The 27,443-nt window shown below is 56.8% G+C and overlaps 1 protein-coding gene and 1 long non-coding RNA gene across 2 annotated transcripts; both read left to right on the top strand.

Moving 5' to 3' along the window:
* Positions 1-25,190, top strand: AHNAK (AHNAK nucleoprotein). The gene is made up of 7 exons (XM_075080614.1): positions 1-137; positions 5,802-5,895; positions 6,011-6,164; positions 6,439-6,626; positions 6,702-9,812; positions 10,035-16,845; positions 17,230-25,190. The coding sequence occupies exons 3-7, from the start codon at positions 6,011-6,013 to the stop codon at positions 25,131-25,133; spliced, it is 18,168 nt and encodes a 6,055-aa protein (XP_074936715.1). The 5' UTR covers positions 1-137; positions 5,802-5,895; the 3' UTR covers positions 25,134-25,190.
* An 86-nt stretch (positions 25,191-25,276) lies between these two features.
* LOC142051499 (uncharacterized) lies at positions 25,277-27,081 on the top strand. Its single transcript, XR_012658521.1, has 2 exons — positions 25,277-26,165; positions 26,266-27,081. It is a non-coding gene; the product is annotated as an uncharacterized LOC142051499 (long non-coding RNA).
* The last annotated feature ends 362 nt before the right edge of the window (positions 27,082-27,443 follow it).

The following is a 27,443-nucleotide window of genomic DNA, read 5'->3' as shown; positions in this document are numbered from 1 at the left end:
CGCTCCCGCCGCCCCGCACGGATCGGCCGGGACCCGCACCGGCCCCGCACCGGCCCCGCCGCCGCCAGGGACCCGCCAGCGGGACGAACCGGCCCCGGGCATGGCCCTGCCGGGGAGCTGAGCGCCGCCGCCCGCAGGTACCGGGGACGCGGCAACGGGAGGGGTGGGCGGAGGGGGTGGGGGTGGGGGGGTGTGGGGTGTCCCCGGGGGCGTCCCGGTGCGCTCCGGTACTCCCGGGAGTTACGGGGAGCGTCCCCGGGGGCGTCCCGGGGGGGGTCCGGTGTGTCCCGGGGGCGTCCCGGTGCGCTCCGGTACTCCCGGGAGTGTCCCGGGAGTTATGGGGAGTGTCCCGGGGGTGTCCCGGGGGGGCTCCGGTAGTCCCGGGACTGTCCCCGGTGTGTCCCGGTGCGCTCCGGTGGGTCCCGGGAGTTACGGGGAGTGTCCCCGGGAGTGTCCCCGGTGTGTCCCCGGGGGGGCTCCGGTAGTCCCGGGAGTGTCCCGGGAGTTATGGGGGGTGTTCCCGGGGTCGCCCCCGTAGTCCCGGGGGGCTCCGGTAGCCCCGGGAGTACGGGGAAGGGGTGGGGGTGTCCTGGAGGCGTCCCGGGGATCCCCCCGGGGGGTGCAGGGGGTCCCCGGGGGGTGCAGAAGGGGTGCGGGGGGGGTCTCGGGGGTGCAGGGGGGGTATCGGGGGTCCCCTGGGGATCCCCAGGGGGTGCAGAAGGGGTCCCGGGTGGTGTCCCGGGGGTCCCGGGTGGGGTCCCGGCGCTGCAGGGGGGGGTCCCGGCGGTGCAGAAGGGGTGCAGGGGGGGGTCTCGGGGGTGCAGGGGGGGAGTCTCGGGGGTGCAGGGGGGGTGTCCCGGGGGTGTCCCGGGGGTGCAGAGCGAGTCCGGGGGTGCAGGGGGGTGTCCCGGGTGTGTCCCGCGCGTGTCCTGCGAGGCTCCGAGCGGCCCGGGGCTGCGGGAGGGGGGGGGGGGGGGCTCCGGAGGTCCCGGGGATGCAGTGGGGGGGGGTCCCGAGGGGCTCCGGGGGTGCAGGGGAGGGGTTCGGGTGGGCTCCGGGCGCGCCCCGAGGCCCCGTGGCTCCTTCAGGGCGTGGCCCCCCCCCCCCCACTCGTGTTTCCCCCCCCCCCCCGCTCTGCCGCGCCCTGTCCGGGGAGTCCCCGCTGGGGGCGGGGCAGCGGAGATCCCCCCCCTCCCCCCCCTCGCCGCCTTCCCGCCCCGCCCGGGCAGAGGGGACCCCCCTGGGGGGTACCCCGGTGCTGGCGGGGGGGGTGCGGGGTTTGGGGGGGGGGGGGGGGATCCCCCGGGATCCCGGGGAGGGCGCGGCTCCGGCAGCCGGGCGTGGGCGCCTCGTTTAATTAACGTTCATCAGGCCGGTTTCAACGCGGGGGTGGGAGAGGCTGGGGAGGGCCCGGGGGGGGGGTGGGGGAAGGTGGGGTGGGGGGGGCATCAATTTCGGGGTGCACTCACCCCCCCCCACCCCCCAAGGACTGGCAGGGCTGGTGGATGGAGAAGGGGGGGATTGGGGGGGGGGGGGGGGGGTTTGGAGGTGCCCCCCCCCAACTTTGGTGCAAAACCTGTGTGGTTTGGGGTGTGGCCAACACCCACGCACCGTGTCACAACCCCCCCCTCCATGGGGACACCCCCCCCCCCCCTTTCCAGGACGGCCAGTGGGCGCTCGGGAAGGCCCCCACCGGAGCGGGTGCACCCCAAAAGGGACTGCAGCCCCCCCCCACCCAACCCCACCGCCTCCCCGTGTATATTGGGTGGGGCTGGGGGGGGGGGGGGGGTGGCGGCAAATAACTCCCCCCCACCCAAAAGCGTTTTGGGGTGCGTGCGGCGGCCGCGCCGCGGTGGGAAGCGACGCCCCAACGCCGCGGCTTCGGGCAGCGTCGAGAGCCGGCGGCCGGTGAAACCGGTCAGGGAACGGCGGCGGCGGCGGGAGAGGCTCTCGCGACGCCCGCGGGACTCTCGCTCCGCAGCCGGTTGAACCGGTACAGGCCGCGGGGGCCAACGCCGCCATCGAGGCCGCTCCTCTCGCCGTAACCCCGGGGTTTTTTTTTCCACCACCCCCCCCCCCATCTCCCCCCGTTTTTTTCTTGGTGTTTTCCCCATTTTTTTACATTTTTTTCTCTAATTTTCTATTTTTTTTATTATTTTTTTATTATTATTTTTTTTTTCCGCGGGGTTTGGCCGTGCCGGAGCTCGGCACCGAGGGTTTTCCTGGGAGGATCCCTGGCCCGTGCGTCACCGTCCCTCCCAGCCTGGCCGTCGGCCCTGGGCTTGTTCCTCCTTCGGGGACGAGCGGGCGGCGTGTTCTGCCCCACGCCGGGGGCCCTGCTGTACCCGGGGGGGGGGGGGTGGGGGGGTGGCCCAGGCAGCACCCTGGGTACCCCACCCCACCCCACCCCCACCCGGTCTTGCTGCAGGTGATGTTTTTAGGGTGATAAATTTCCCTGCCGAGAGCTCGCCAGCGGACCTGGGGTCGTCCGGTGGTGCCCAACCCACCCCCCCTCCCTCAAACACCCCCCCCCAGCCCCCCCCCCCCCCCCCCCCCCCAAATCAGCAGCGGCTCCTGGCCCCCGCGGCGCGAAGCTCTTGGCAGGGTCCCAGGGGAGATTTGGGGTCCTTGAAGGGGGGGGGGGGCACCCGGATTTGGGGCTCCGTGGCAGTTTGGGGCTTGGTCTTTGCTGTGGGTGATGGATTTTGGGGGGACCCCCACCCCCCACTTGGCGCGGGGGGGTCCAGCCCCCTCCTGGGAGGGGGGGGGGATTGTTGGTGCTTCCCTGGGTACCCCCCATGGTGGACACGGAACCCTGGGGTCACCCGTGATATGGGGGGGGGTGACACCGAGGAGGGGGTCACACCGTGGGGGGGGGTCCTTGGTGACGTGAGGAGGATGGGGGGGGGCTGGGGGGGGGTCGCAGAGGTGTTTGGCCGCCCCACAAGCCGGCGGCTCCTCTGTCGAGCCGACGCGATGGTGGGTTTTTTTTGGGGGGGGGGGGGGGGGGGGGCGCGATGAGATCACCGTGACCTCAGCACATCGTCCCTTTTGTGCCCCCTCCCCCCCCCCCCCCTAACCCACTGGGTGCTCTGCTGGGTTTTGGGGGGGTCCCGAGTGGGGGGGGGGGGTGTGGATCAGCCCCCCTCCTCCACCCACCCACGGCACCCCCCGCGCTGCGCTGACCCCGCACCCAGGAGCGGGTGCCCGGCGGGGCTTTGGCTGGTTTTTGGGGGTGCTTGGGGGGGGGGGGGGCGGTGTGTGGGGTGTGTGGGGGTCCTGGGGGACATCCACGGGTGCCGTCCCCACGTGGCGCCGGGCACGGTGACATCTTTGCTGCTGGGTGACATCTCATCTCACGGCAAGGGCGGGGGGCCAGGGACTAAAAATATAGGGAAGGGGCAGCACGTGGTTCACCCCAAAAATAGCAGCAGGCGGTTGCGGCCGCGGGGCTGGCATTGGCGGCGAAGGTGTCCCCTTTGCGGGGAGGAGGGGACGGGGAGGGCGTCTCCAACCGCCACGGTCACCCAGGCTGTCCCAGGCAAAGGGTGGGGGGGGGGGGAATCCACCCCCCCCCCCAACCCCCCCAAAAAATAAAGAGGCAGGTCTCTGGGAGGAGGAGGAAGGAGCGACGCGGGGTTTGGGCCGCCCCGGAGCCTCTCCCTGCGCTCGGAGGGTGCCGTGAGTCACCTCCCCGCCCAGCCCGCGGGACCTCTCCCCGGCTCCCTGACTCACAAACCTGTTTGGCCTCCGCCGGGAGCTGAGTTTTCCAGATCGTTCGGCCGGTGACACCCCTCGCGAGACCCGCAGCCTGGGTGAGGCCGGGTTGGGGCGCCCAGGGTCCCCCCCACCCCCACCCCTTCTCCGGCCGGAGCCCCTCGGGGTGTCCCGACAGCTCTTGACGCCCAACCCAACGATGGAGATGCCGCCAACCCCCTGGGCAGGCGGCGCCTGGGGACCCTCCCGGTGGAAAAAAAGGGGCTTCCTGATGGTCAGTGGGACCCTCCTGTCCTCCAGTTTGTACCCGTGGCCGCTGGTCCACCAACCTGGGGTTGTTCCCCACCGCCCCCACCCCCAAGGTCAGGACTTGACCCATCCCCTCGTTGACCAAACGCGCCCCACGACATTATTCACCTCCTTCGCCACGTCGGCGTCTCACGGTCAACGCGGCGCCCACCAGGAACCCCCCCACCCTCCCAGGGCCGCTGGTCGGAGCTGCTTTGAAGCCGGGTGGCCCGTACCGGTGCCTTGGGGTGCTCCTCCGTGGGGCCAGGACATACCGCTTCCCCTCGCTGAACCTCCCGAGGTTCCTCTCGGCCCGTTTCTCCGGCCCGGCGAGGTCCCTCTGGACGGCGGCGCCGCCCTCAGGCGTACGAGCCGCTCCCGCTTTGGTCTGACCATCGTCCAACTCGTTAAAAACCGAGGAGATCTCAGCCAGAGAGTGAAAAAACCTCTCCCAGCCCATCTTGTCATCGTCCTCAAGGCTGCCCAGAGAGGCGGCGGCGTCTCCGTCCCTTGGAGATACTCGCACGCCGCCTGGCAGCTCCCCCACGGAGCGGCTGCGGGCGGCCGGCCTGGAGGGTCGCGCCAGCGGATCTCCAGGGGTTCCCGTTCCCACCTCAAGCGCTCCGTGGTGCCGGCAGACGCCCGCTGAGCCCGTTTGAGGTCTCCTCGGGGTTTTGCGCGGCTCCGCCAAGGGGCAGCGCCTCCCCCCGGCCTTCCCGCGCCGGCGTTGGGGGGGTGGGGTGGGGGGCTGGTGCTTTCGCTGGGTTCGGTCCCTCAACCTTGAGCCTTCCGGAAGGTTCAGGTGTGGACGGGCCCCGTAACCTTGCGCCGCTGCCGCCCCCGACCGGTGTCTTGATGCCGAACGAGCTGCTCTGAGGGTTAAATCCTCAGCTGGTACCTGCAGGAAAGGCCGAACCCCACCCTCCCACCCCCCAAATCCCCCTTGAACCCCCCCCTCCTTGTGTGTCCCCGGCTCCCCTTTCACCGGCGGCGCGTGGGAGGGGGCGGCAGATGTGGGTCCAGGAGGTGCGACGGGAGGCCGCCCTTGTCCAGGCGAGGCCTGCTTGGGCGTGTCTCGCTCGGACCAGCTGGAAACGCTTCTCGCTAAATTCGGGTTCGGATTAAGGAACCGAAACCTTAATGATGTGGGTTTTCCCTCGCCAGCCGCTTCGGTCGAGGCTTTGCTGTGGGGAGCCGTGGGGCAGGCGCCTTCCTGCCCCCGGCGCTCACGGGAGGAGCGTTGGCTGCGGCGTCGGGACGTCGCGAGGAGGCGGCTTGTCCCGTCTTCGCCCTCCGTAACCTTTGCAGCTGTGTTGGAAGGCGGTTTCCTTTTTCTATTTATTCCGTTGCTGCGGCTCGTGCGTCCTCGAAGGTCGCCAGAAAGGGAGGGAAACCCAACTCCCTTTTTATTCTTTTTAGGTGGTAAAAATGTTGAGTTTTGGGGCGGCGGCCCAGGCCCGGGGTGAGGCCTTTCTACTTCGCGACCACCCAACGGTTGAATTTCTTCCATGTCGTGACCGAAATCTCTCTTAATTGGGCGCGAGGCCCTTCTCCGAGGGCCGCGTTGGGCCAAGGCCTGTCAGCGACACCCTCTGGTTGGGGGCGCGGGGGCCGTGTCACCCTCAGCCGTGGTGACGTCGAGCTCCTACGTGGCTTATCGCCGGCCGTCCCGTTGGCTCCGAAGGCCCCGTTGGCCACGCGGCCTCGGCGGGGTCGTCCCGTCTGCGGGTGGAAAAGAAAGAGGGAGCGGGAGGAAAGGCGGAGTTTCACGCGGCCGCCTCTGGTCTCTCCGCCAGGCTGGGAAGGTGAAGCAGAAGTCGCTGGAAGGTCCACAAGTGAAGGCAGAGGGATTCCTGGGGCGGATCCAGCCAGGACCAGCGTCCCAGCAAGGTCAGTGGGATGGAGGTGGTTTAGCTCTTCTTCCTCAACGTCCCGTGCTCAAAACCCACGTCCGCCGCCTCCGTCGCGCCTCCCTTCTCACCCTTCTGCCTTTTTCCTCCCCCAGATGGAGAAGGAGGAGGAGACCCGGGAGATCCTGCTCCCCAACTGGCAAGGCAGCAGCTCCCACGGCATCACCATCGACCAGACGGATGACGGGGTCTTCGTCAAGCAAGTGCAGCAAAACTCCCCAGCCGCCAAGATGGGCGTCGTGAAGGAAGGTGGGACCTCGACGGAGGGTGTTGTGGGGACAGTCTTTTGGGGGAGGGGGGAGAAAAACGGGGTCTTTCTGTCTGTTTTTTTCCATCTTGGCGGTGCCTCGGTTGCTTCCTCCTCCTCGGGCAAGAACCCTACGGCGCGAGCGCCGTTGCTCCCCGTCTTGCTTGCGGTGGGGATGGGGGTGGGGGTGTCTCCTCCCTGCTTCTCCCTCCCGAAATATCTCACCTCTCGCCCCTCCGCTCGCCCCACCACCCACCCCCCTGCCTGCCTCACCAGGGGACCAGATCGTGAGCGCCACGGTCTATTTTGACAACCTACAATCCGGGGAAGTCGCGCAGCTGCTCAACAGCATGGGCCACCACACGGTGGGCTTGCGCTTGCAACGGAAAGGGGACAAGTCGCCGCTGCCGGGACAGTCATGGTCACACGACGTGTTTGCGGCCAGCAGCCCAGAAGTCGTTCTGGTGAGTGGCGGGGGAAGAGGGGATGAGGAGGGGGAGGAAGCATCCCGGTGCTAACGAAGGTGCCTTCGTTTCCAGAGTGGAGATGACGAGGAGTACAGGAGGATTTACACAACGAAGATCAAACCCCGGCTGAAGTCGGAGGAGGTGGTGGAAGCGGAGTGCGGTGGGACGCAGAGCAGGACCATTACGGTCACCAGGAAAGTGACGGCCTACACCGTCGACGTCACGAAGCACGACGGAGCGAAAGATGTCGACGTCGTCGGCCCGGACTTCAAAATCCGCATCCCGAGCCAGGAGATCACCCACGTGAAGACCGACGTTGAAGCGGAACCCGGGGAGGGCGCGATCAAACCGGCGCCGGGGGAGCTGCCTGGGAGGAGCGCCCACGCCACGGGCTGGAGCGCGGACATCAGAGGGGCACCTCTTGGCCCAGCGGTTGATTCTTCCACCCAGAAGTTGGATGTCCACCTCGGCGAGGCTCGGTTCGGAAAACCCGGGCTAACCGTGTCGGGAACGCAAACGACGGGCGTTCACCTGAGGACTCAGACGGACCCTCAGCTGCCGGAGAGCCAAGTTCCTGGTGGGGAAACTGGAAAACCTGTTACAGCGGAGGTGCCGGGGGGTTACGCTTCTGGCACGGCGTTCCTCGGGCCTCAGGGCGGCTCGCCCAGAATCGAAGCAAATGGACAGATGGGGAACCTGGACGCGGGGTTTCACGTCAAGGGTCCCAGGCTGGACGGCAAAGGACACCTTCCTGGCATAAACGTCCACGGAGAGCTGCTGGGGGGGACGCTGTCACACGCTGATGCTTCTGCCCCTGGTCTTCAGGGTGATATCAAAGCCCCCGGACTTGATGTTTCTTTACCGGCGATGGAAAAACCACCTGTCGACGTAGGAAAAATCAAGATTCCCGTTTTGAAAATGCCCAAGTTTGGGTTCCCGATGGCGGGATCCGGCCTCGAAGCTCAAGCCCCGCAGGTGGGCACCGACATTCCCGCGCCGAAGCTGCAGGCTCCGTGCGTGGACGTTGCCTCCTCGTCTGTCCAGGTCAAGGGACCCGAGGTTTCGGCTCCTTCAGTCAAAGTCCCAAAGCCACAGGTGGACGTGGGGTTGAAGGGTGCTGTGAAGGTCCCCTCCCCCGAACTGGAGGTCCCCGGCATGGCTATCAAAGGACCCAGCGTAGAGCTCCCGGCTTCTGACGCAGATGTTCACGGCGGCAAGGGAAAACTCAAAATACCGCACATGAACTTTCCAAAATTTACTGCCTTGGACTCGCAAGGGGAAGGTCCCGTTGTGGAAATGGCGCTCCCAAAGGGCGAGGTGGGACCGGCAGCGTCCACCGTAGACGTTGGCGTTCCCGACGTGGCCGTCAAAGGAGAATGGAAAGGCCCCATGTTCAAGAAGGTTGAAACGCCCCAAATATCTCTGTCGGACGTAAATTTGAACCTGAAAGGCCCTCAGGTGAAGGGAGATCTGGGTGTCGCGGTCCCCAGAGTGGAAGGGGACATCAAAGGACTTGGCTTTAAGGGTCTCAGGATGGACACAAAGGCTCCTGACGTTGAATTTGAAAGTCCAGAGGCTTGTTTGAAAGGGCCCAGTATATCTGCGCCAGCTATGGACGTTAACGTGAAGGGGCCTAAGCTTAAGGGAGAAGTGGATGTTTCCATCCCAAAGGTGGGCGGCAACTTGAAAGGACCCCAGCTTGACGTTAAAGGGCCCAAACTGGGAATGGACGTGCCTGACGTAGATGTCAAAGGCCCCAAAGTTACGATGCCAGAGGTACACGTCAAGGCCCCCAAAATATCCATGCCTGACCTCGACTTGAATCTGAAAGGTCCCGGGGTGAAAGGAGACGTGGATGTTTCTGCCCCAAAACTGGAAGGGGAGCTGAAAGCCCCCGGACTTGACATCAAAGGCCCCAAGGTCGACGTTGCGGCGCCAGACGTGGACATCCACGGCCCAGAGGGCAAACTGAAGATGCCGAAGCTGAAAATGCCCAAGTTTGGGGTGCCCGGCCTGAAGGCAGAGGGCCCCGACGTTGACGTGACTCTGCCAAAGGGTGAGGTGGACATTTCTGGCCCCAAGGTAGAAATTGATGTGCCAAGCGTGGACATCAAGGGCCCAGAAGGGAACCTGAAGGGCCCCAAGGTCTGTGTGCCAGATGTTGATCTGAACCTGAAAGGCCCCAAACTGAAAGGAGACGTGGATGTTTCCATTCCCACAGTAGGGGCTGATTTGAAGGGCCCCGGACTTGACATCAAAGGCCCCAAGGTCGACGTTGCGGCGCCAGACGTGGACATCCATGGCCCAGAGGGCAAACTGAAGATGCCGAAGCTGAAAATGCCCAAGTTTGGGGTGCCCGGCCTGAAGGCAGAGGGCCCCGACGTTGACGTGACTCTGCCAAAGGGTGAGGTGGACATTTCTGGCCCCAAGGTAGAAATTGATGTGCCAAGCGTGGACATCAAGGGCCCAGAAGGGAACCTGAAGGGCCCCAAGGTCTGTGTGCCAGATGTTGATCTGAACCTGAAAGGCCCCAAACTGAAAGGAGACGTGGATGTTTCCATTCCCACAGTAGGGGCTGATTTGAAGGGCCCCGGACTTGACATCAAAGGCCCCAAGGTCGATGTTGCGGCGCCAGACGTGGACATCCACGGCCCAGAGGGCAAACTGAAGATGCCGAAGCTGAAAATGCCCAAGTTTGGGGTGCCCGGCCTGAAGGCAGAGGGCCCCGACGTTGACGTGACACTTCCAAAGGGTGAGGTGGACATTTCTGGCCCCAAGGTAGATATCGATGTGCCAAGCGTGGACATCAAGGGCCCAGAAGGAAAACTGCAAGGCCCCAAGGTGAAGATGCCCGAGATGAGCTTCAAGACCCCCAAAATATCCATGCCTGACATTGACTTGAATCTGAAAGGTCCCAGGGTGAAAGGAGACGTGGATGTTTCTGCCCCAAAACTGGAAGGGGAGCTGAAAGCCCCCGGACTTGACATCAAAGGCCCCAAGGTCGACGTTGCGGCGCCAGACGTGGACATCCACGGCCCAGAGGGCAAACTGAAGATGCCGAAGCTGAAAATGCCCAAGTTTGGGGTGCCCGGCCTGAAGGCAGAGGGCCCCGACGTTGACGTGACTCTGCCAAAGGGTGAGGTGGACGTTTCTGGCCCCAAGGTAGATATCGATGTGCCAAGTGTGGACATCGAAGGGCCGGAAGGAAAAGGAAAAGGCCTCAAATTTAAAATGCCTGAACTAAACATTCAGACACCAAAACTGTCCATGCCCGACGTAGATCTCAGTTTGAAGGGCCCCAAACTGAAAGGAGATGCAGATGTTTCTGGTCTGAAGGTCTCTGGAGATCTGAAAGGCCCCAAAATAGATGTGGAAGGTCCCAAAGTGGATGTTGATATGCCTGAGGTAGACTTGGAATGTCCAGAAGGGAAAATAAAAGGCCCCAAATTTAAGATGCCAAAGCTTAATATCAAGGCACCTAAAATATCCGTGCCGGATGTAGATTTGAACTTAAAGGGACACAAAATGAAAGGAGAGGTGGATGTTTCTCTTCCAAAGATAGAAGGTGACTTGAAAGACTCTGGTGTTAATGTCAAGGGACCGAAAATAGACGTCGAGGTCCCAGATGTAAACCTGGAGTGTCCAGAAGCCAAACTGAAAATGCCAAAAATGAAATTGCCTCATTTTCGTGTGTCTGGCCCAAAGTTTGAGGGAGCCGATATAGATGTCAACCTGCCAAAAGGAGAGATAGACGTTTCTGGGCCGGAGGCGGAAATTGAAGTGCCAGAGATGGATGTTGGAGGACCAGAAGGAAAATGGAAAGGCCCCAAGTTCAGGATGCCGAAACTCAATATCAAAACACCTAAAATATCCATGCCAGATGTAGATTTGAACCTAAAGGGACCCAAAGTGAAGGGAGAAATGGGTATTGCAGCTCCTAAGATAGAAGGTGATTTGAAAGGGCCGGAAATAGATATTAAGGGGCCAAAAGTAGATGTTGAGGTCCCTGATATTGATTTGGAGGGCCCTGAAGGAAAACTGAAAGGCCCCAAGTTCAAGACGCCCGAGATGCACATCAAGGCACCCAAGATCTCCATGCCCGACGTCGACTTCAATCTGAAGGGCCCCAAAGTGAAGGGGGACGTGGACGTTTCTGTTCCCAAGCTCGAGGGTGACCTGAAGGGCCCCGACATTGACATCAAGGGTCCCAAAGTCGATGTTGACCTTCCCGACGTTGAGCTGGAAGGCCCTGAAGGGAAGCTGAAGGGCCCCAAGTTCAAGATGCCCGAGATGCACATCAAGGCACCCAAGATCTCCATGCCCGACATCGACTTCAATCTGAAGGGCCCCAAACTCAAGGGTGACGTGGACGTGTCTGTCCCGAAGCTGGAGGGTGACCTGAAGGGCCCAGACATTGACATCAAGGGCCCCAAAGTCGACATTGAGGCACCCGACGTGGACATTCACGGCCCGGAGGGGAAGTTCAAGATGCCCAAGTTCAAGATGCCCAAGTTTGGGGTGCCTGGCTTCAGAGCAGAAGGCCCAGAGGTGGACGTGAACCTGCCGAGAGCAGACGTGGATGTGTCTGGTCCCAAGGTGGATCTTGAGTGTCCAGAGGTGGAGATTGAAGGCCCTGAAGGGAAGGTGAAGGGCCCCAAGTTCAAGATGCCCGAGATGCACTTCAAGGCACCCAAGATCTCCATGCCTGACATTGACTTGAACCTGAAGGGCCCCAAAGTGAAGGGAGACGTGGATGTTTCTGTTCCCAAGCTGGAGGGTGACCTCAAGGGCCCCAACATTGACATCAAAGGTCCCAGAGTCGATGTGGACCTTCCCGACGTTGAGCTGGAAGGCCCTGAAGGGAAGGTGAAGGGCCCCAAGTTCAAGATGCCCGAGATGCACATCAAGGCACCCAAGATCTCCATGCCGGACTTTGACTTGAACCTGAAGGGCCCCAAAGTGAAGGGAGACGTGGACGTTTCTGTTCCCAAAATTGAAGGTGACCTGAAGGGCCCCGACATTGACATCAAAGGTCCCAAAGTCGATGCTGACCTTCCCGACGTTGAGCTGGAAGGCCCTGAAGGGAAGGTGAAGGGCCCCAAGTTCAAGATGCCCGAGATGCACATCAAGGCACCCAAGATCTCCATGCCGGACTTTGACTTGAACCTGAAGGGCCCCAAACTCAAGGGTGACGTGGACGTGTCTGTCCCGAAGCTCGAGGGTGACCTGAAGGGCCCAGACATTGACATCAAGGGCCCCAAGGTCGACATTGAGGCACCCGACGTGGACATTCACGGCCCGGAGGGGAAGTTCAAGATGCCCAAGTTCAAGATGCCCAAGTTTGGGGTGCCTGGCTTCAGAGCAGAAGGCCCAGAGGTGGACGTGAACCTGCCGAGAGCAGACGTGGATGTGTCTGGTCCCAAGGTGGATCTTGAGTGTCCAGAGGTGGAGATTGAAGGCCCTGAAGGGAAGGTGAAGGGCCCGAAGTTCAAGATGCCCGAGATGCACATCAAGGCACCCAAGATCTCCATGCCGGACTTTGACTTGAACCTGAAGGGCCCCAAAGTGAAGGGAGACGTGGATGTTTCTGTTCCCAAGCTGGAGGGTGACCTCAAGGGCCCCGACATTGACATCAAGGGTCCCAAAGTCGATGTTGACCTTCCCGACGTTGAGCTGGAAGGCCCTGAAGGGAAGGTGAAGGGCCCCAAGTTCAAGATGCCCGAGATGCACATCAAGGCACCCAAGATCTCCATGCCGGACTTTGACTTGAACCTGAAGGGCCCCAAAGTGAAGGGAGATGTGGACGTTTCTGTTCCCAAAATTGAAGGTGACCTCAAGGGCCCCGACATTGACATCAAAGGGCCCAAAGTCGATGTTGACCTTCCCGACGTTGAGCTGGAAGGCCCTGAAGGGAAGCTGAAGGGCCCCAAGTTCAAGATGCCCGAGATGCACATCAAGGCACCCAAGATCTCCATGCCCGACGTCGACTTCAATCTGAAGGGCCCCAAACTCAAGGGTGACGTGGACGTGTCTGTCCCGAAGCTCGAGGGTGACCTGAAGGGCCCAGACATTGACATCAAGGGCCCCAAAGTCGACATTGAGGCACCCGACGTGGACATTCACGGCCCGGAGGGGAAGTTCAAGATGCCCAAGTTCAAGATGCCCAAGTTTGGGGTGCCTGGCTTCAGAGCAGAAGGCCCAGAGGTGGACGTGAACCTGCCAAGAGCAGACGTGGATGTGTCTGGTCCCAAGGTGGATCTTGAGTGTCCAGAGGTGGAGATTGAAGGCCCTGAAGGGAAGGTGAAGGGCCCCAAGTTCAAGATGCCCGAGATGCACTTCAAGGCACCCAAGATCTCCATGCCTGACATTGACTTGAACCTGAAGGGCCCCAAAGTGAAGGGGGATGTGGACATCTCCGTCCCTAAGCTCGAGGGTGACCTCAAGGGCCCCGACATTGACATCAAGGGTCCCAAAGTTGACATTGAGGCACCCGACGTGGACATTCACGGGCCAGAAGGAAAATTCAAAATGCCCAAGTTCAAGATGCCTAAATTTGGGATGCCAGGGCTGAAGGGAGAAGGCCCAGAAGTTGATGTGGACCTCCCAAAAGGGGGTGTTGATGTTTCCATGCCAAAGGTGGATATTGAGGGTCCAGAGTTGGACATCGAGGGTCCTGAAGGAAAACTGAAAGGTCCCAAATTTAAGATGCCTGAGATGCACATCAAGGCACCCAAGATCTCCATGCCTGACATTGACTTGAACCTGAAAGGCCCAAAAGTGAAGGGGGATGTTTCTCTTCCAAAATTAGAAGGTGACTTGAAGGGACCTGATGTGAATATTAAAGGGCCAAAGTTGGATATTGATGTCCCTGATATTGATGTTGAAGGTCCTGAGGGAAAATGGAAGGGCCCCAAGATAAAAATGCCGGACATGCATATTAAGGCACCTAAATTTTCTATGCCTGATGTAGATCTCAACTTGAAAGGTCCCAAATTGAAGGGAGAAATGGATGTTTCTGTACCAAAAATAGAAGGTGATGTGAAAGTGCCAGATCTGGAACTCAAAGGGCCCAAAGTGGACATAGAAGCTCCCGAGATAGACATTGAGGGCCCAGAAGGAAAGTTAAAGGGTCCCAAATTCAAGATGCCCGACATGCATTTCAAAGCCCCCAAGATCTCCATGCCGGACTTTGACCTGAACCTGAAGGGCCCCAAAGTGAAGGGGGATGTGGACGTTTCTGTTCCCAAAATTGAGGGAGATTTGAAAGGCCCAGATGTTGACATCAAAGGCCCGAAACTGGATGTTGACCTTCCCGACGTTGACCTAGAGTGTCCAGAAGCAAAACTTAAAGGCCCCAAGTTCAAGATGCCTGAAATGCACTTCAAGACGCCAAAAATCTCCATGCCCGATATCGATTTGAACCTGAAAGGTCCTAAGCTGAAGGGAGATATGGATGTCTCTGCCCCCAAACTAGAGGGTGACTTGAAAGGCCCCGAGATGGGTATCAAAGGCCCTAAACTAGATATAGAAGCTCCTGATGTGGATATTGAGATCCCAGAAGGAAAGCTGAAGGGCCCCAAGTTCAAGATGCCCGACATGCATTTCAAAGCCCCCAAAATCTCCATGCCGGACTTTGACCTGAACCTGAAAGGCCCCAAAGTGAAGGGGGATGTGGATGTTTCTCTTCCCAAGCTGGAGGGTGACCTCAAGGGCCCCGACATTGACATCAAAGGTCCTAAAGTCGATGTTGACCTTCCCGACGTTGAGCTGGAAGGCCCTGAAGGGAAGGTGAAGGGCCCCAAGTTCAAGATGCCCGAGATGCACATCAAGGCACCCAAGATCTCCATGCCCGACGTCGACTTCAATCTGAAGGGCCCCAAACTCAAGGGTGACGTGGACGTGTCTGTCCCGAAGCTGGAGGGTGACCTGAAGGGCCCAGACATTGACATCAAGGGCCCCAAGGTCGACATTGAGGCACCCGACGTGGACATTCACGGCCCGGAGGGGAAGTTCAAGATGCCCAAGTTCAAGATGCCCAAGTTTGGGATGCCTGGCTTCAGAGCAGAAGGCCCAGAGGTGGACGTGAACCTGCCGAGAGCAGACGTGGATGTGTCTGGTCCCAAGGTGGATCTTGAGTGTCCAGAGGTGGAGATTGAAGGCCCTGAAGGGAAGGTGAAGGGCCCCAAGTTCAAGATGCCCGAGATGCACTTCAAGGCACCCAAGATCTCCATGCCTGATGTTGACTTCAGTATGAAGGGCCCCAAAGTGAAGGGGGATGTGGACATTTCTGTTCCCAAGCTGGAGGGTGACCTCAAGGGCCCCGACATTGACATCAAAGGGCCCAAAGTCGATGCTGACCTTCCCGACGTTGAGCTGGAAGGCCCTGAAGGGAAGCTGAAGGGCCCCAAGTTCAAGATGCCCGAGATGCACTTCAAGGCACCCAAGATCTCCATGCCTGATGTTGACTTCAATCTGAAGGGCCCCAAAGTGAAGGGTGACGTGGACGTGTCTGTCCCTAAGCTCGAGGGTGACCTGAAGGGCCCAGACATTGACATCAAGGGCCCCAAGGTCGACATTGAGGCACCCGACGTGGACATTCACGGCCCGGAGGGGAAGTTCAAGATGCCCAAGTTCAAGATGCCCAAGTTTGGGGTGCCTGGCTTCAGAGCAGAAGGCCCAGAGGTGGACGTGAACCTGCCGAGAGCAGACGTGGATGTGTCTGGTCCCAAGGTGGATCTTGAGTGTCCAGAGGTGGAGATTGAAGGCCCTGAAGGGAAGGTGAAGGGCCCCAAGTTCAAGATGCCCGAGATGCACTTCAAGGCACCCAAGATCTCCATGCCTGATGTTGACTTCAGTATGAAGGGCCCCAAAGTGAAGGGTGACGTGGACGTTTCTGTTCCCAAGCTGGAGGGTGACCTCAAGGGCCCCGACATTGACATCAAAGGTCCGAAAGTCGATGTTGACCTTCCTGACGTTGAGCTGGAAGGCCCTGAAGGGAAGCTGAAGGGCCCCAAGTTCAAGATGCCCGAGATGCACTTCAAGACACCCAAGATCTCCATGCCTGACGTTGACTTCAGTATGAAGGGCCCCAAAGTGAAGGGTGACGTGGATGTTTCTGTTCCCAAGCTGGAGGGTGACCTCAAGGGCCCCGACATTGACATCAAGGGCCCCAAAGTCGATGTTGACCTTCCTGACGTTGAGCTGGAAGGCCCTGAAGGGAAGGTGAAGGGCCCCAAGTTCAAGATGCCCGAGATGCACATCAAGACACCCAAGATCTCCATGCCTGACGTTGACTTCAGTATGAAGGGCCCCAAAGTGAAGGGTGACGTGGATGTTTCTGTTCCCAAGCTGGAGGGTGACCTGAAGGGCCCCGACATTGACATCAAGGTTCCCAAAGTCGATGTGGACCTTCCCGACGTTGAGCTGGAAGGCCCTGAAGGGAAGGTGAAGGGCCCCAAGTTCAAGATGCCCGAGATGCACATCAAGGCACCCAAGATCTCCATGCCCGACGTCGACTTCAATCTGAAGGGCCCCAAACTCAAGGGTGACGTGGACGTGTCTGTCCCGAAGCTCGAGGGTGACCTGAAGGGCCCAGACATTGACATCAAGGGCCCCAAAGTCGACATTGAGGCACCCGACGTGGACATTCACGGCCCGGAGGGGAAGTTCAAGATGCCCAAGTTCAAGATGCCCAAGTTTGGGGTGCCTGGCTTCAGAGCAGAAGGCCCAGAGGTGGACGTGAACCTGCCAAGAGCAGACGTGGATGTGTCTGGTCCCAAGGTGGATCTTGAGTGTCCAGAGGTGGAGATTGAAGGCCCTGAAGGGAAGGTGAAGGGCCCCAAGTTCAAGATGCCCGAGATGCACTTCAAGGCACCCAAGATCTCCATGCCTGATGTTGACTTGAACCTGAAGGGCCCCAAAGTGAAGGGAGATGTGGATGTTTCTCTTCCCAAAATTGAGGGAGATTTGAAAGGCCCTGACTTTGACATCAAAGGTCCCAAAGTCGATGTTGACCTTCCCGACGTTGAGCTGGAAGGCCCTGAAGGGAAGCTGAAGGGCCCCAAGTTCAAGATGCCTGAGATGCACATCAAGGCACCCAAGATCTCCATGCCCGACGTCGACTTCAATCTGAAGGGCCCCAAACTCAAGGGTGACATGGACGTGTCTGTCCCTAACCTGGAGGGTGACCTGAAGTGCCCAGACATTGACATCAAGGGCCCCAAAGTCGACATTGAAGCACCTGATGTGGACATTCATGGTCCAGAAGGTAAAATAAAAATGCCCAAGTTCAAAATGCCCAAGTTTGGGTTGTCTGGGTTGAAAGGAGAGGCCCCAGAAGTTGATGTAAATCTTCCTGAAGCTGATGTTGCTATTTCTGGTCCGAAGATTGATGTTACTGTTCCTGAGCTGGACATTGAAGGACCAGAAGGAAAACTTAAGGGACCTAAGTTTAAGAAGCCTGATGTGCAATTCAATGTTCCTAAAATCTCCATGCCAGATATTGACTTAAATTTGAAAGGTCCAAAACTGAAAGCTGACGTTGATCCTTCCCTTCCCAAGATAGAGGGTGAGCTGAAAAGTCCAAAGGTGGACATCAAAGGGCCAGAAGTTGAGGTCGAGGGCCCAAAGCTTGATCTAGAAGGAAAGAGTAAAAAATCCAGGTTTAAACTTCCAAAATTTGGCTTTTCTGGTCCTAAAGTGCAAGGCCCTGATGTAGATGTGAAACTTAAAAAACCTGAGGTTGAAGTAGCTGGTCCGAAAGTTGATGTTCATGTTCCAGACGTGGATGTACAGGCAAAATCGAAAGGGTCAAAATTTAAAATGCCTTTCCTGAGTATTTCATCACCTAAAGTTTCGGTGCCAGATGTGGAGCTAAATCTAAAAGGGCATAAAGTAAAGGGAGAGTTAGATGTTTCCAGCCCCAACTTGGAAGGGGAACTGAAAGGTCCCGAAGTGGACATCAAAGGCCCCAAAGTCAACATTGAGGCGCCCGACGTGGATGTTCATGGGCCGGAGGGTAAACTCAAAATGCCCAAGTTTAAAATGCCTAAATTTGGTGTGTCTGGGTTAAAGGCCGAGGGGCCAGAGGTGGACGTTAGCATTCCAAAAGGAGAGCTGGAAGTTTCCGGTCCCAAGTTGGATATTGAAGGTGCTGGTTTGGAAATGGAAGGGCCAGAGGGGAAACTCAAAGGTCCCCACATTAAAATGCCAGACATAAACATCAAGGCACCCAAGATCTCCATGCCCGACATTGACCTGAACCTGAAAGGCCCCAAAGCAAAGGCAGATGTCGACATCGCTCTTCCCCAGGTGGATCTGAAGGGCTCAGATTTGCATGTGAAAGGACCGCAAGTGGATGTAGAGGTTCCTGACCTTGACATTGAAGGTCCCAAAGGAAAATTGAAAGGCCCCAAATTTAAAATGCCTGAAATGAATATCAAGGCTCCCAATATTTCCATGCCAGACTTCGATTTGAACTTGAAAGGTCCCAAGACAAAAGGAGGGGTGGATGTCGACCTTCCGGCGCCAAAACTGGAAGGGGACTTGAGTATGCCAGATGTTAATATCAAAGGACCAAAGGTTGATGTTGATGTTCCTGAGTTGGATGTTGAAGTGGGAGAAGGGAAGCTGAAGGGCCCCAAGTTCAAGATGCCCGAGATGCACATCAAGGCACCCAAGATCTCCATGCCTGATGTTGACTTCAATCTGAAGGGCCCCAAACTCAAGGGTGACGTGGACGTGTCTGTCCCAAAGCTCGAGGGTGACCTGAAGGGCCCAGACATTGACATCAAGGGCCCCAAAGTTGACATTGAGGCACCCGACGTGGACATTCACGGCCCGGAGGGGAAGTTCAAGATGCCCAAGTTCAAGATGCCCAAGTTTGGGGTGCCTGGCTTCAGAGCAGAAGGCCCAGAGGTGGACGTGAACCTGCCGAGAGCAGACGTGGATGTGTCTGGTCCCAAGGTGGATCTTGAGTGTCCAGAGGTGGAGATTGAAGGCCCTGAAGGGAAGGTGAAGGGCCCCAAGTTCAAGATGCCCGAGATGCACTTCAAGACACCCAAGATCTCCATGCCTGACATTGACTTGAACCTGAAAGGCCCCAAAGTGAAGGGGGATGTGGACATTTCTGTTCCCAAGCTGGAGGGTGACCTCAAGGGTCCGGAATTGGATATAAAAGGACCCAAAGTCGACATAGATGTGCCTGATGTGGAGGTTGAAGGACCAGAAGGGAAATTGAAAGGGCCCAAATTGAAGATGCCAGAGATGCATTTTAAGGCTCCTAAAATCTCCATGCCGGACTTTGATCTGAACCTGAAAGGGCCGAAAGTGAAGGGGGATGTGGATGTGTCTGTGCCGTGTGTGGAAGGTGACCTGAAAGGGCCAAAGGTTGATGTTAAAGGTCCTGAGTTGGATGTTAGTGCCCCAGATGTTGAAATTGAGGGTCCAGAGGGAAAGTTAAAGGGCCCCAAGTTCAAGATGCCCGAGATGCATTTCAAAGCCCCCAAGATCTCCATGCCAGACTTTGACCTGAACCTGAAAGGCCCCAAAGTGAAGGGGGATGTGGATGTTTCTGTTCCCAAGCTGGAGGGTGACCTCAAGGGCCCCGACATTGACATCAAAGGTCCTAAAGTCGATGTTGACCTTCCCGACGTTGAGCTGGAAGGCCCTGAAGGGAAGGTGAAGGGCCCCAAGTTCAAGATGCCCGAGATGCACATCAAGGCACCCAAGATCTCCATGCCCGACGTCGACTTCAATCTGAAGGGCCCCAAAGTGAAGGGGGACGTGGACGTTTCTGTTCCCAAGCTGGAGGGTGACCTGAAGGGCCCAGACATTGACATCAAGGGCCCCAAAGTCGACATTGAGGCACCTGACGTGGACATTCAGGGCCCGGAGGGGAAGTTCAAGATGCCCAAGTTCAAGATGCCCAAGTTTGGGGTGCCTGGCTTCAGAGCAGAAGGCCCAGAGGTGGACGTGAACCTGCCGAGAGCAGACGTGGATGTGTCTGGTCCCAAGGTGGATCTTGAGTGTCCAGAGGTGGAGATTGAAGGCCCTGAAGGGAAGGTGAAGGGCCCCAAGTTCAAGATGCCCGAGATGCACATCAAGGCACCCAAGATCTCCATGCCGGACTTTGACTTGAACCTGAAGGGCCCCAAAGTGAAGGGGGACGTGGATGTTTCTCTTCCCAAGCTGGAGGGTGACCTCAAGGGCCCCGACATTGACATCAAAGGTCCCAAAGTCGATGTTGACCTTCCCGACGTTGAGCTGGAAGGCCCTGAAGGGAAGGTGAAGGGCCCCAAGTTCAAGATGCCTGAGATGCACTTCAAGGCACCCAAGATCTCCATGCCGGACATTGACTTGAACCTGAAGGGCCCCAAAGTGAAGGGAGACGTGGACATTTCTGTTCCCAAGCTGGAGGGTGACCTGAAGGGCCCCGACATTGACATCAAAGGTCCCAAAGTCGATGTTGACCTTCCCGACGTTGAGCTGGAAGGCCCTGAAGGGAAGCTGAAGGGCCCCAAGTTCAAGATGCCCGAGATGCACATCAAGGCACCCAAGATCTCCATGCCCGACGTCGACTTCAATCTGAAGGGCCCCAAAGTGAAGGGTGATGTGGACGTGTCTGTCCCGAAGCTCGAGGGTGACCTGAAGGGCCCAGACATTGACATCAAGGGCCCCAAAGTCGACATTGAGGCACCCGACGTGGACATTCACGGCCCGGAGGGGAAGTTCAAGATGCCCAAGTTCAAGATGCCCAAGTTTGGGATGCCTGGCTTCAGAGCAGAAGGCCCAGAGGTGGACGTGAACCTGCCGAGAGCAGACGTGGATGTGTCTGGTCCCAAGGTGGATCTTGAGTGTCCAGAGGTGGAGATTGAAGGCCCTGAAGGGAAGGTGAAGGGCCCCAAGTTCAAGATGCCCGAGATGCACTTCAAGACACCCAAGATCTCCATGCCGGACATTGACTTGAACCTGAAGGGCCCCAAAGTGAAGGGGGATGTGGACATCTCTGTCCCTAAGCTCGAGGGTGACCTCAAGGGCCCCGACATTGACATCAAAGGTCCGAAAGTCGATGTGGACCTTCCCGACGTTGAGCTGGAAGGCCCTGAAGGGAAGCTGAAGGGCCCCAAGTTCAAGATGCCCGAGATGCACATCAAGGCACCCAAGATCTCCATGCCCGATGTCGACTTCAATCTGAAGGGCCCCAAACTCAAGGGTGACGTGGACGTGTCTGTCCCGAAGCTCGAGGGTGACCTGAAGGGCCCAGACATTGACATCAAGGGCCCCAAAGTCGACATTGAGGCACCCGACGTGGACATTCACGGCCCGGAGGGGAAGTTCAAGATGCCCAAGTTCAAGATGCCCAAGTTTGGGATGCCTGGCTTCAGAGCAGAAGGCCCAGAGGTGGACGTGAACCTGCCGAGAGCAGACGTGGATGTGTCTGGTCCCAAGGTGGATCTTGAGTGTCCAGAGGTGGAGATTGAAGGCCCTGAAGGGAAGGTGAAGGGCCCCAAGTTCAAGATGCCTGAGATGCACATCAAGGCACCCAAGATCTCCACACCAGACTTTGATCTGAGCCTGAAAGGTCCCAAAGTAAAAGGTGATGTCGACCTATCTGTGTCAGGAGCAGAATGTGAACTGAAAGGCCCAGAGGTCAATGTCGGTGCTCCGAAATTAGACGTAGGTGCCCCTGATGTTCATATCGACAGCCCAGAGGGTAAATTCAAGCTGCCTAAATTCAAAATGCCCAAATTTTCTATGCCTGGCTTTAAAGGGGAGGGGGTGGACGTGGATGTGAACCTCCCAAAGGGAGACCTTGACGTTTCTGGCCCCAGCATAGACGTAGAGGCTCCTGATCTGAATTTGGATGGAAAAGTCAAAGGTCCCAAATTTACAATGCCTGAAATGCACATTAAGGCTCCCAAAGTCTCCCTCCCCGATGTCGACTTCAACATCAAGGGCCCTCAAGTGAAAGGAGATGTGGATGTTTCTGGACCCAGGCTTGAAGGTGATTTGAAAGCACCCCAGATTGACATGAAAGCCCCCAAAATAGACGTTGAGGTTCCCGATGTGACCATTGAAGGGCCGGAAGGGAAACTCAAAGGCCCAAAATTCAAGATGCCCGAGATGCACATCAAAGCACCCAAGTTCTCCATGCCCGACGTCGACTTCAATCTGAAAGGCCCCAAGGTGAAGGGAGACGTGGACGTCTCGGCACCGAAGTTGGAAGGGGATTTGCAGTGTCCAGACGTTGACATCAAGGGCCCCAAGCTGGACATTCAAGCACCCGATGTGAGCATCGAAGGGCCGGATGGAAAACTGAAAGGGCCCAGGATCAAGATGCCAGAAATGCACATCAAGACCCCGCAGATCTCCATGCCAGACATAGACTTGAACCTAAAGGGGCTGAAGGTGAAAGGCGATGCTGACCTTCAGGGCCCGAAGCTCGAGGGAGGTCTGAAGGGTCCTGAGGTCGATATTAAGGGCCCAAAAGTGGATATCGAAGGCCCAGAGGTTGATGTTGATGGTCTGGAGGGAAAAATGAAGCTGCCTAAAATGAAGCTGCCCAAGTTTGGCTTGAAAGGGGAAGGGCCTGACGTGGACGTGAACCTGCCGAAGGCAGAGGTCGCTGTTTCAGGCCCCAAGGTAGATATTAGTGTCCCGGATGTGAGTGTTGAAGGTCCAGAGGGGAAACTGAAAGGTCCGAAACTGAAGATGCCAGAAATGCACATGAATGTTCCTAAAATCTCGATGCCCGAGATCGACTTGAGTTTGAAAGGCCACAAAACGAAGGGAGGCTTTGACGTTTCAGCCCCAAAGCTAGAAGGGAACCTGAAAGGGCCTGACGTTGACATCAAAGGCCCAGAATTTGGAGTCAAAAGCCCCGAAGTTGACGTCGAATGTCCTGACTTGAACATCGAAGGCCCGGAGGCAAATATCAAATTTCCCAAGTTTAAGAAGTCCAAGTTTGGGTTTGGGATGAAAAGCCCGAAAGCAGAAATGAAGGTCCCGGGGGCAGAAGTGGATTTACCTGAGGCGGAGCTGAACGTGGAGTCACCCGACGTCAGCATTGCTGGAAAGGGTAAGAAGAGCAAGTTCAAGATGCCGAAACTTCATATGAGTGGCCCTAAAGTTAAAGGCAAGAAAGGTGGGTTCGATGTGAACGTGGCCGGTGGAGAGCTCGATGCGAATTTGAGATCGCCCGACCTGGATGTGAACGTGGCTGCTCCGGACGTGACGATAAAAGGTGATGCTACGGTGAAGTCCCCCAAAGGGAAGAAACCCATGTTTGGGAAAATCTCCTTCCCAGATGTTGAATTTGATCTTAAAACGCACAGATTCAGAGGGGATGCTTCTGTGGCAGCCCCCAAAATAGAGGGGGAGCTTAAAGCGCCTGAGCTAGAAGTTTCTGTGCCAACGGTCAAAGGTGATGTAAAAGGCCCCAGTCTCCATTTGGACGTTGAAGCGCCTGACGTGAGCCTGAAGAAACCAAAATTCCAACTTCCCGGAGGGCAGGTGGGCCTAGGGGACTTGAAAATTGAGGGCGACCTGAAAGGACCCGCCATTGACGTTACCGTTCCCTCGATCCCAACGCCAGACGTCGACTTAAATGTGAAAGGACCAAAAGTGAAAGGTGACGTCAGCATTCCTGGAGCAGAACTGGAAGGTCCCGAAGGAAAGCTGAGATTGCCCAAGGTGGGGAAAATGGGTCTCGGGCTGGAAATGCCGGGTGCAAGCTTGGATCTCTCGGGCCCGGCTGTGGAAGGAAGCGCGAGCCTCCCCTCGGCTGACGTGAACCTCCAAGGCGTTGACGTAAAGCTCAAAGGGCCCCAAATCTCTGGCCCCGATTTTGATGGATGCCTGAAAGGACCAAAAATAAAGGGAGATCTGGATGTTTCGAGTTCTGTGGAAGGGCCAAATGTCAGCCTGGAGGCGCCAGGCGTTGACGTTGGGGGCCTGGGAGGAAAGCTGAAGCTGCCGAAGTTTAAATCCCCTGCTTTGGAGGCACCTGATCTGAGCGTGAAAGGAGGTGTCGACTGCTCCGGCCCACAAGCGGAGGTGGATGCGAAAGCCCCGGGTGCAAATCTCAATCTCGGCATCGCCGGCGTCGGCATCAAAGGACCCTCGGTGGACGTTTCTGCCCCGGATTTGGATGTAAACGTGAAAGGACCAAAGGTGAAGGGAGATCTTGACGTTTCATCCCCCAAAGCGTCCGTGAACACGTCCGATAGCGGCTTTGAGATTCTGGGGGGCACGATCAAGCTCCCGTCCCTCAAGCTCCCCGTGTTCGGTGTTTCTGGTTCTGGTGTGGATGGAGCCGACGTAGGGCTCAGCCTCGAAGGCCCCCAAGTGAAGGGAGGCCTGAAGGGCTCAGGGGCTGGCGTTGGGTTGGAAGGACCCGACGTGGAATTGAAAGGGCCTAAATTTCAAATGCAATCACCCAGCGTTTCCTTGCCCGACGTTGACCTGAAGCTGAAAGGACCAAACCTACGGAGCGACGTAGATGTTGCCGGTGACCTCCAAGGTCCAAAAGTCGGCGTGGAAGCACCTCGTGTCGACGTCAAGGAGCCTGGGGTAGGCGTCCACCTCGACGCTCCTGCCTTGGACGCGTCCGCGCTGAAAGTTTCCGGGTCGGGTTTTAACATCAATGTAAAAGGGCCGAAGATCAAAGGTGGTGCCGCCGTCTCTGGCGAGGCGGCAGCGCCCGCTGCCAGCGCCGGCGGCGGAGCTTTTCACGTTAGCGGCCCGAAAATCGGCATCGGAGGTCCCGGCGTCGCCGGCGGCGTCCCGCAAGGTAGCCTGGAAAGCAGCCTGGGAAAAGTGTCGTTCCCCAAGCTGCGAATGCCTAAATTTGTCTTTTCGGACCCCGATGTGAAGGGCAGAGAGATGGGGGTCGATGTCGAGTTCCCCGGGGCCGACGCTAACCTCCAGGCTGGCTGCGGAGAGCTCGAGCTGGAGGACGCGGACGTCAGACTAAAGAAATCCAAAATCAAAATGCCGAAGTTCAATTTTACCAAGCAGAAGGGGAAGAGCAGCGGCGCCCTCGGCTCCCTGGAGATTTCGGGCTCCGTTTCGGGTTCAAAAGGCGACCTGAAGAGCTCCAAGGTCAGTTTGGGCTCCGCAGAAGGCGAGCTCGAGGGGGGAGAGGGTCCGTCGGTGAAAGGGAAGTTCTCCCTCTTCAAAAGCAAGAAGACGCGTCACCGGTCGTCGTCCCTCAGCGACGAGCGCTCGTCCCACTCGACGCCCGCGGGAACCCTGGAGCCGGACGCCGACAAGGGGAAACAGGGCAAAATGAAATTCGGGACGTTTGGGGGGATCGGCTCTAAAACTAAAGGTTCTTACGAGGTGACGGGAAGCGACGAGGAGGTGGGGAAGGCGCAAGGCAGCGGCGCGGCGCTGGCGTCCAAAAAATCGCGCTTGTCCTCCTCCTCCAGCAACGACAGCGGGACGAAGGGCGGCTTCCGCGTGCCCGGCGTGGAGCTGGCGGTGGCCAAGAAGAAGGAGTAGCGCGGCTGTACATAAGTGCCTGTGTATATAGGGGGGCCCTTCCCGGGTTTGTACAGATGGGGGGTCTTTTTTTTTTTTGGGGGGGGGGTGGGGGAAGCATCGCGGTGGGCGCTGAGGCGGTGGGGGGGGTGGGGGAAGCGGGGGGGGGCGGGGGGGTGGTGGTGGGGGGAGGCCGCGGCTGATGCGGCCGGGCGGAAGCTTTCCCGCACGCGCGACGTCGGCTTGTGCACGAAATGCTGCGCGCTTACCTTTCCTGGCGAGCTATTTGTGATACTCATTTATTTTTTTATTTTTTTTGGAGGGGGGGGGTTATTTTTTTCTTCCGTTTTACTGAATATTTTCAGCGTTTGGTTCGTGGAAATGAGGGGTTGTTTGTATTCTCTTTTTTTTTCCATCTTAAGAGAGTTTTTTTCCCATCTTAAGAGAGTTTTTTTCCCATCTTAAGAGAGTTTTTTTCCCATCTTAAGAGAGTTTTTTTCCCATCTTAAGAGAGTTTTTTTTCCATCTTAAGAGAGTTTTTTCCATCTTAAGAGAGTTTTTTCCCATCTTGAGTTTTTTTCCCATCTTAAGAGTTTTTTCCCATCTTAAGAGTTTTTTTCCATCTTAAGAGAGTTTTTTTCCATCTTAAGAGTTTTTTTTCCATCTTAAGAGTTTTTTTCCATCTTAAGAGAGTTTTTTTCCCATCTTAAGAGTTTTTTTCCCATCTTAAGAGTTTTTTCCATCTTAAGAGAGTTTTTTCCATCTTAAGAGAGTTTTTTCCCATCTTAAGAGTTTTTTTATCTTAAGAGAGTTTTTTTCCCATCTTAAGAGTTTTTTCCCATCTTAAGAGAGTTTTTTTCCATCTTAAGAGAGTTTTTTTCCATCTTAAGAGTTTTTTCCCATCTTAAGAGTTTTTTCCCATCTTAAGAGAGTTTTTTTTCCATCTTAAGAGAGTTTTTTCCATCTTAAGAGTTTTTTCCCATCTTAAGAGAGTTTTTTCCCATCTTAAGAGTTTTTTCCATCTTAAGAGAGTTTTTTTTCCATCTTAAGAGAGTTTTTTTCCCATCTTAAGAGTTTTTTTATCTTAAGAGAGATTTTTTCCCATCTTAAGAGTTTTTTTCCCATCTTAAGAGTTTTTTTCCCATCTTAAGAGAGAGGTTTTTTTTTTTTTTGGCTTTTATTTTGATTTTTTTACGGGGCTGAAATGTGTCGGCGAAACGCGCCCATTAAAACCACAAAAAATTAAGCGCCAAAAACACCCCCCAAAACCTTAAAAAAAAAAAACCCAAACCAACCAACAACCCCCCAGAACCAACCCGCCAGACGCCGCACAGGCGCCGCCGGAAGCGGGACCCGCCCAAGCGCCCTCCCGCCGCGGGGGGCTGCCAGGGAGACCGGGCGCGGTTCCCGGGGCTCGGCCGCGCGCGCGAGTAACCCCCGGCGGCGCCGGCCGCAAGCGAGAAACGGGGCCGGTTGGGCCAGAAACGGGGCCGGAGGCTCCGCGCGTTTCCCGCGACGTGGCGGCGCCTGGTTCGGTTTTGGTTTAGTTGGGATTTATTTTTTTGGTTTTGTTATTTTTCCCCCCCCCCGCCTTAATTTTTAGCGACGGGTTCTTTGTCACCGCTTCACGGCTGTTACGTTGTTTGTGTTATAAGAGGGGGGGAAAAGCATTAAAAAACCCCACCCCCCCCACCCCCACCCCCCCCCCAAAAAAAACCCCAAAGTTGCAGGCTGAAAACTTTCAACGGCCACTTTTTCCGGCGGGGGGGGGTATAATATTTTTTGTTAATGCGTGTATCTTGGGTTTAAAAAATAATTATAATAATAATAAAAAAAAACAAAACAGCAAAAAAAAAAAAGAAAAAAAGAAAAAAAGAAAAACCCCTTTCAGCACTTTAATGGCAAATTAATTGAGAATGTAAGACGAATGATCTTGTAAAATGCAAATAAAAATGTTTATTAACCGTCATTCCGCGCAATGGCTGCCGGCGTTGTTCAGCGTCACCCGTTGAGGGGTTATTTATGCTTAATTTTAAGGTATTTAGCCTCAAATTTAAGTTATTTACCATCAAATTTAGGTTATTGACCCATAAATGTGAGGTTATTTACCCTCAAATTTAGGTTATTTACCCTTAAATTTGAGGTTATTTACCCTTAAATTTAGGTTATTTAGCCTCAAATTTAGGTTATTTACCTGTAAATTTAAGTTATTTACCATCAAATTTAGGTTATTGACCCATAAATTTAAGTTATTTACCCTCAAATTTAGGTTATTTACCCTTAAATTTGAGGTTATTTACTCTTTTAAGTTATTTACCCTTAAATTTAGGT

This window comes from Phalacrocorax aristotelis, unplaced genomic scaffold, assembly GCF_949628215.1.
Source record: "Phalacrocorax aristotelis unplaced genomic scaffold, bGulAri2.1 scaffold_282, whole genome shotgun sequence".
Taxonomy (NCBI): domain Eukaryota; kingdom Metazoa; phylum Chordata; class Aves; order Suliformes; family Phalacrocoracidae; genus Phalacrocorax; species Phalacrocorax aristotelis.
The sequence above is the reverse complement of the archived record's forward strand: the minus strand, read 5'-3'. Positions and strand labels throughout refer to the sequence as shown.

Coding starts and splice junctions, on each gene's coding strand:
- AHNAK (XM_075080614.1), top strand. CDS start 6,011: ATGGAGAAGGAGGAGGAGACCCGGGAGATCCTGCTCCCCAACTGGCAA. Junction 6,165..6,438: donor GATGGGCGTCGTGAAGGAAG/GTGGGACCTCGA, acceptor CTGCCTCACCAG/GGGACCAGATCGTGAGCGCC. Junction 9,813..10,034: donor TAGATATCGATGTGCCAAGT/GTGGACATCGAA, acceptor GATATGCCTGAG/GTAGACTTGGAATGTCCAGA.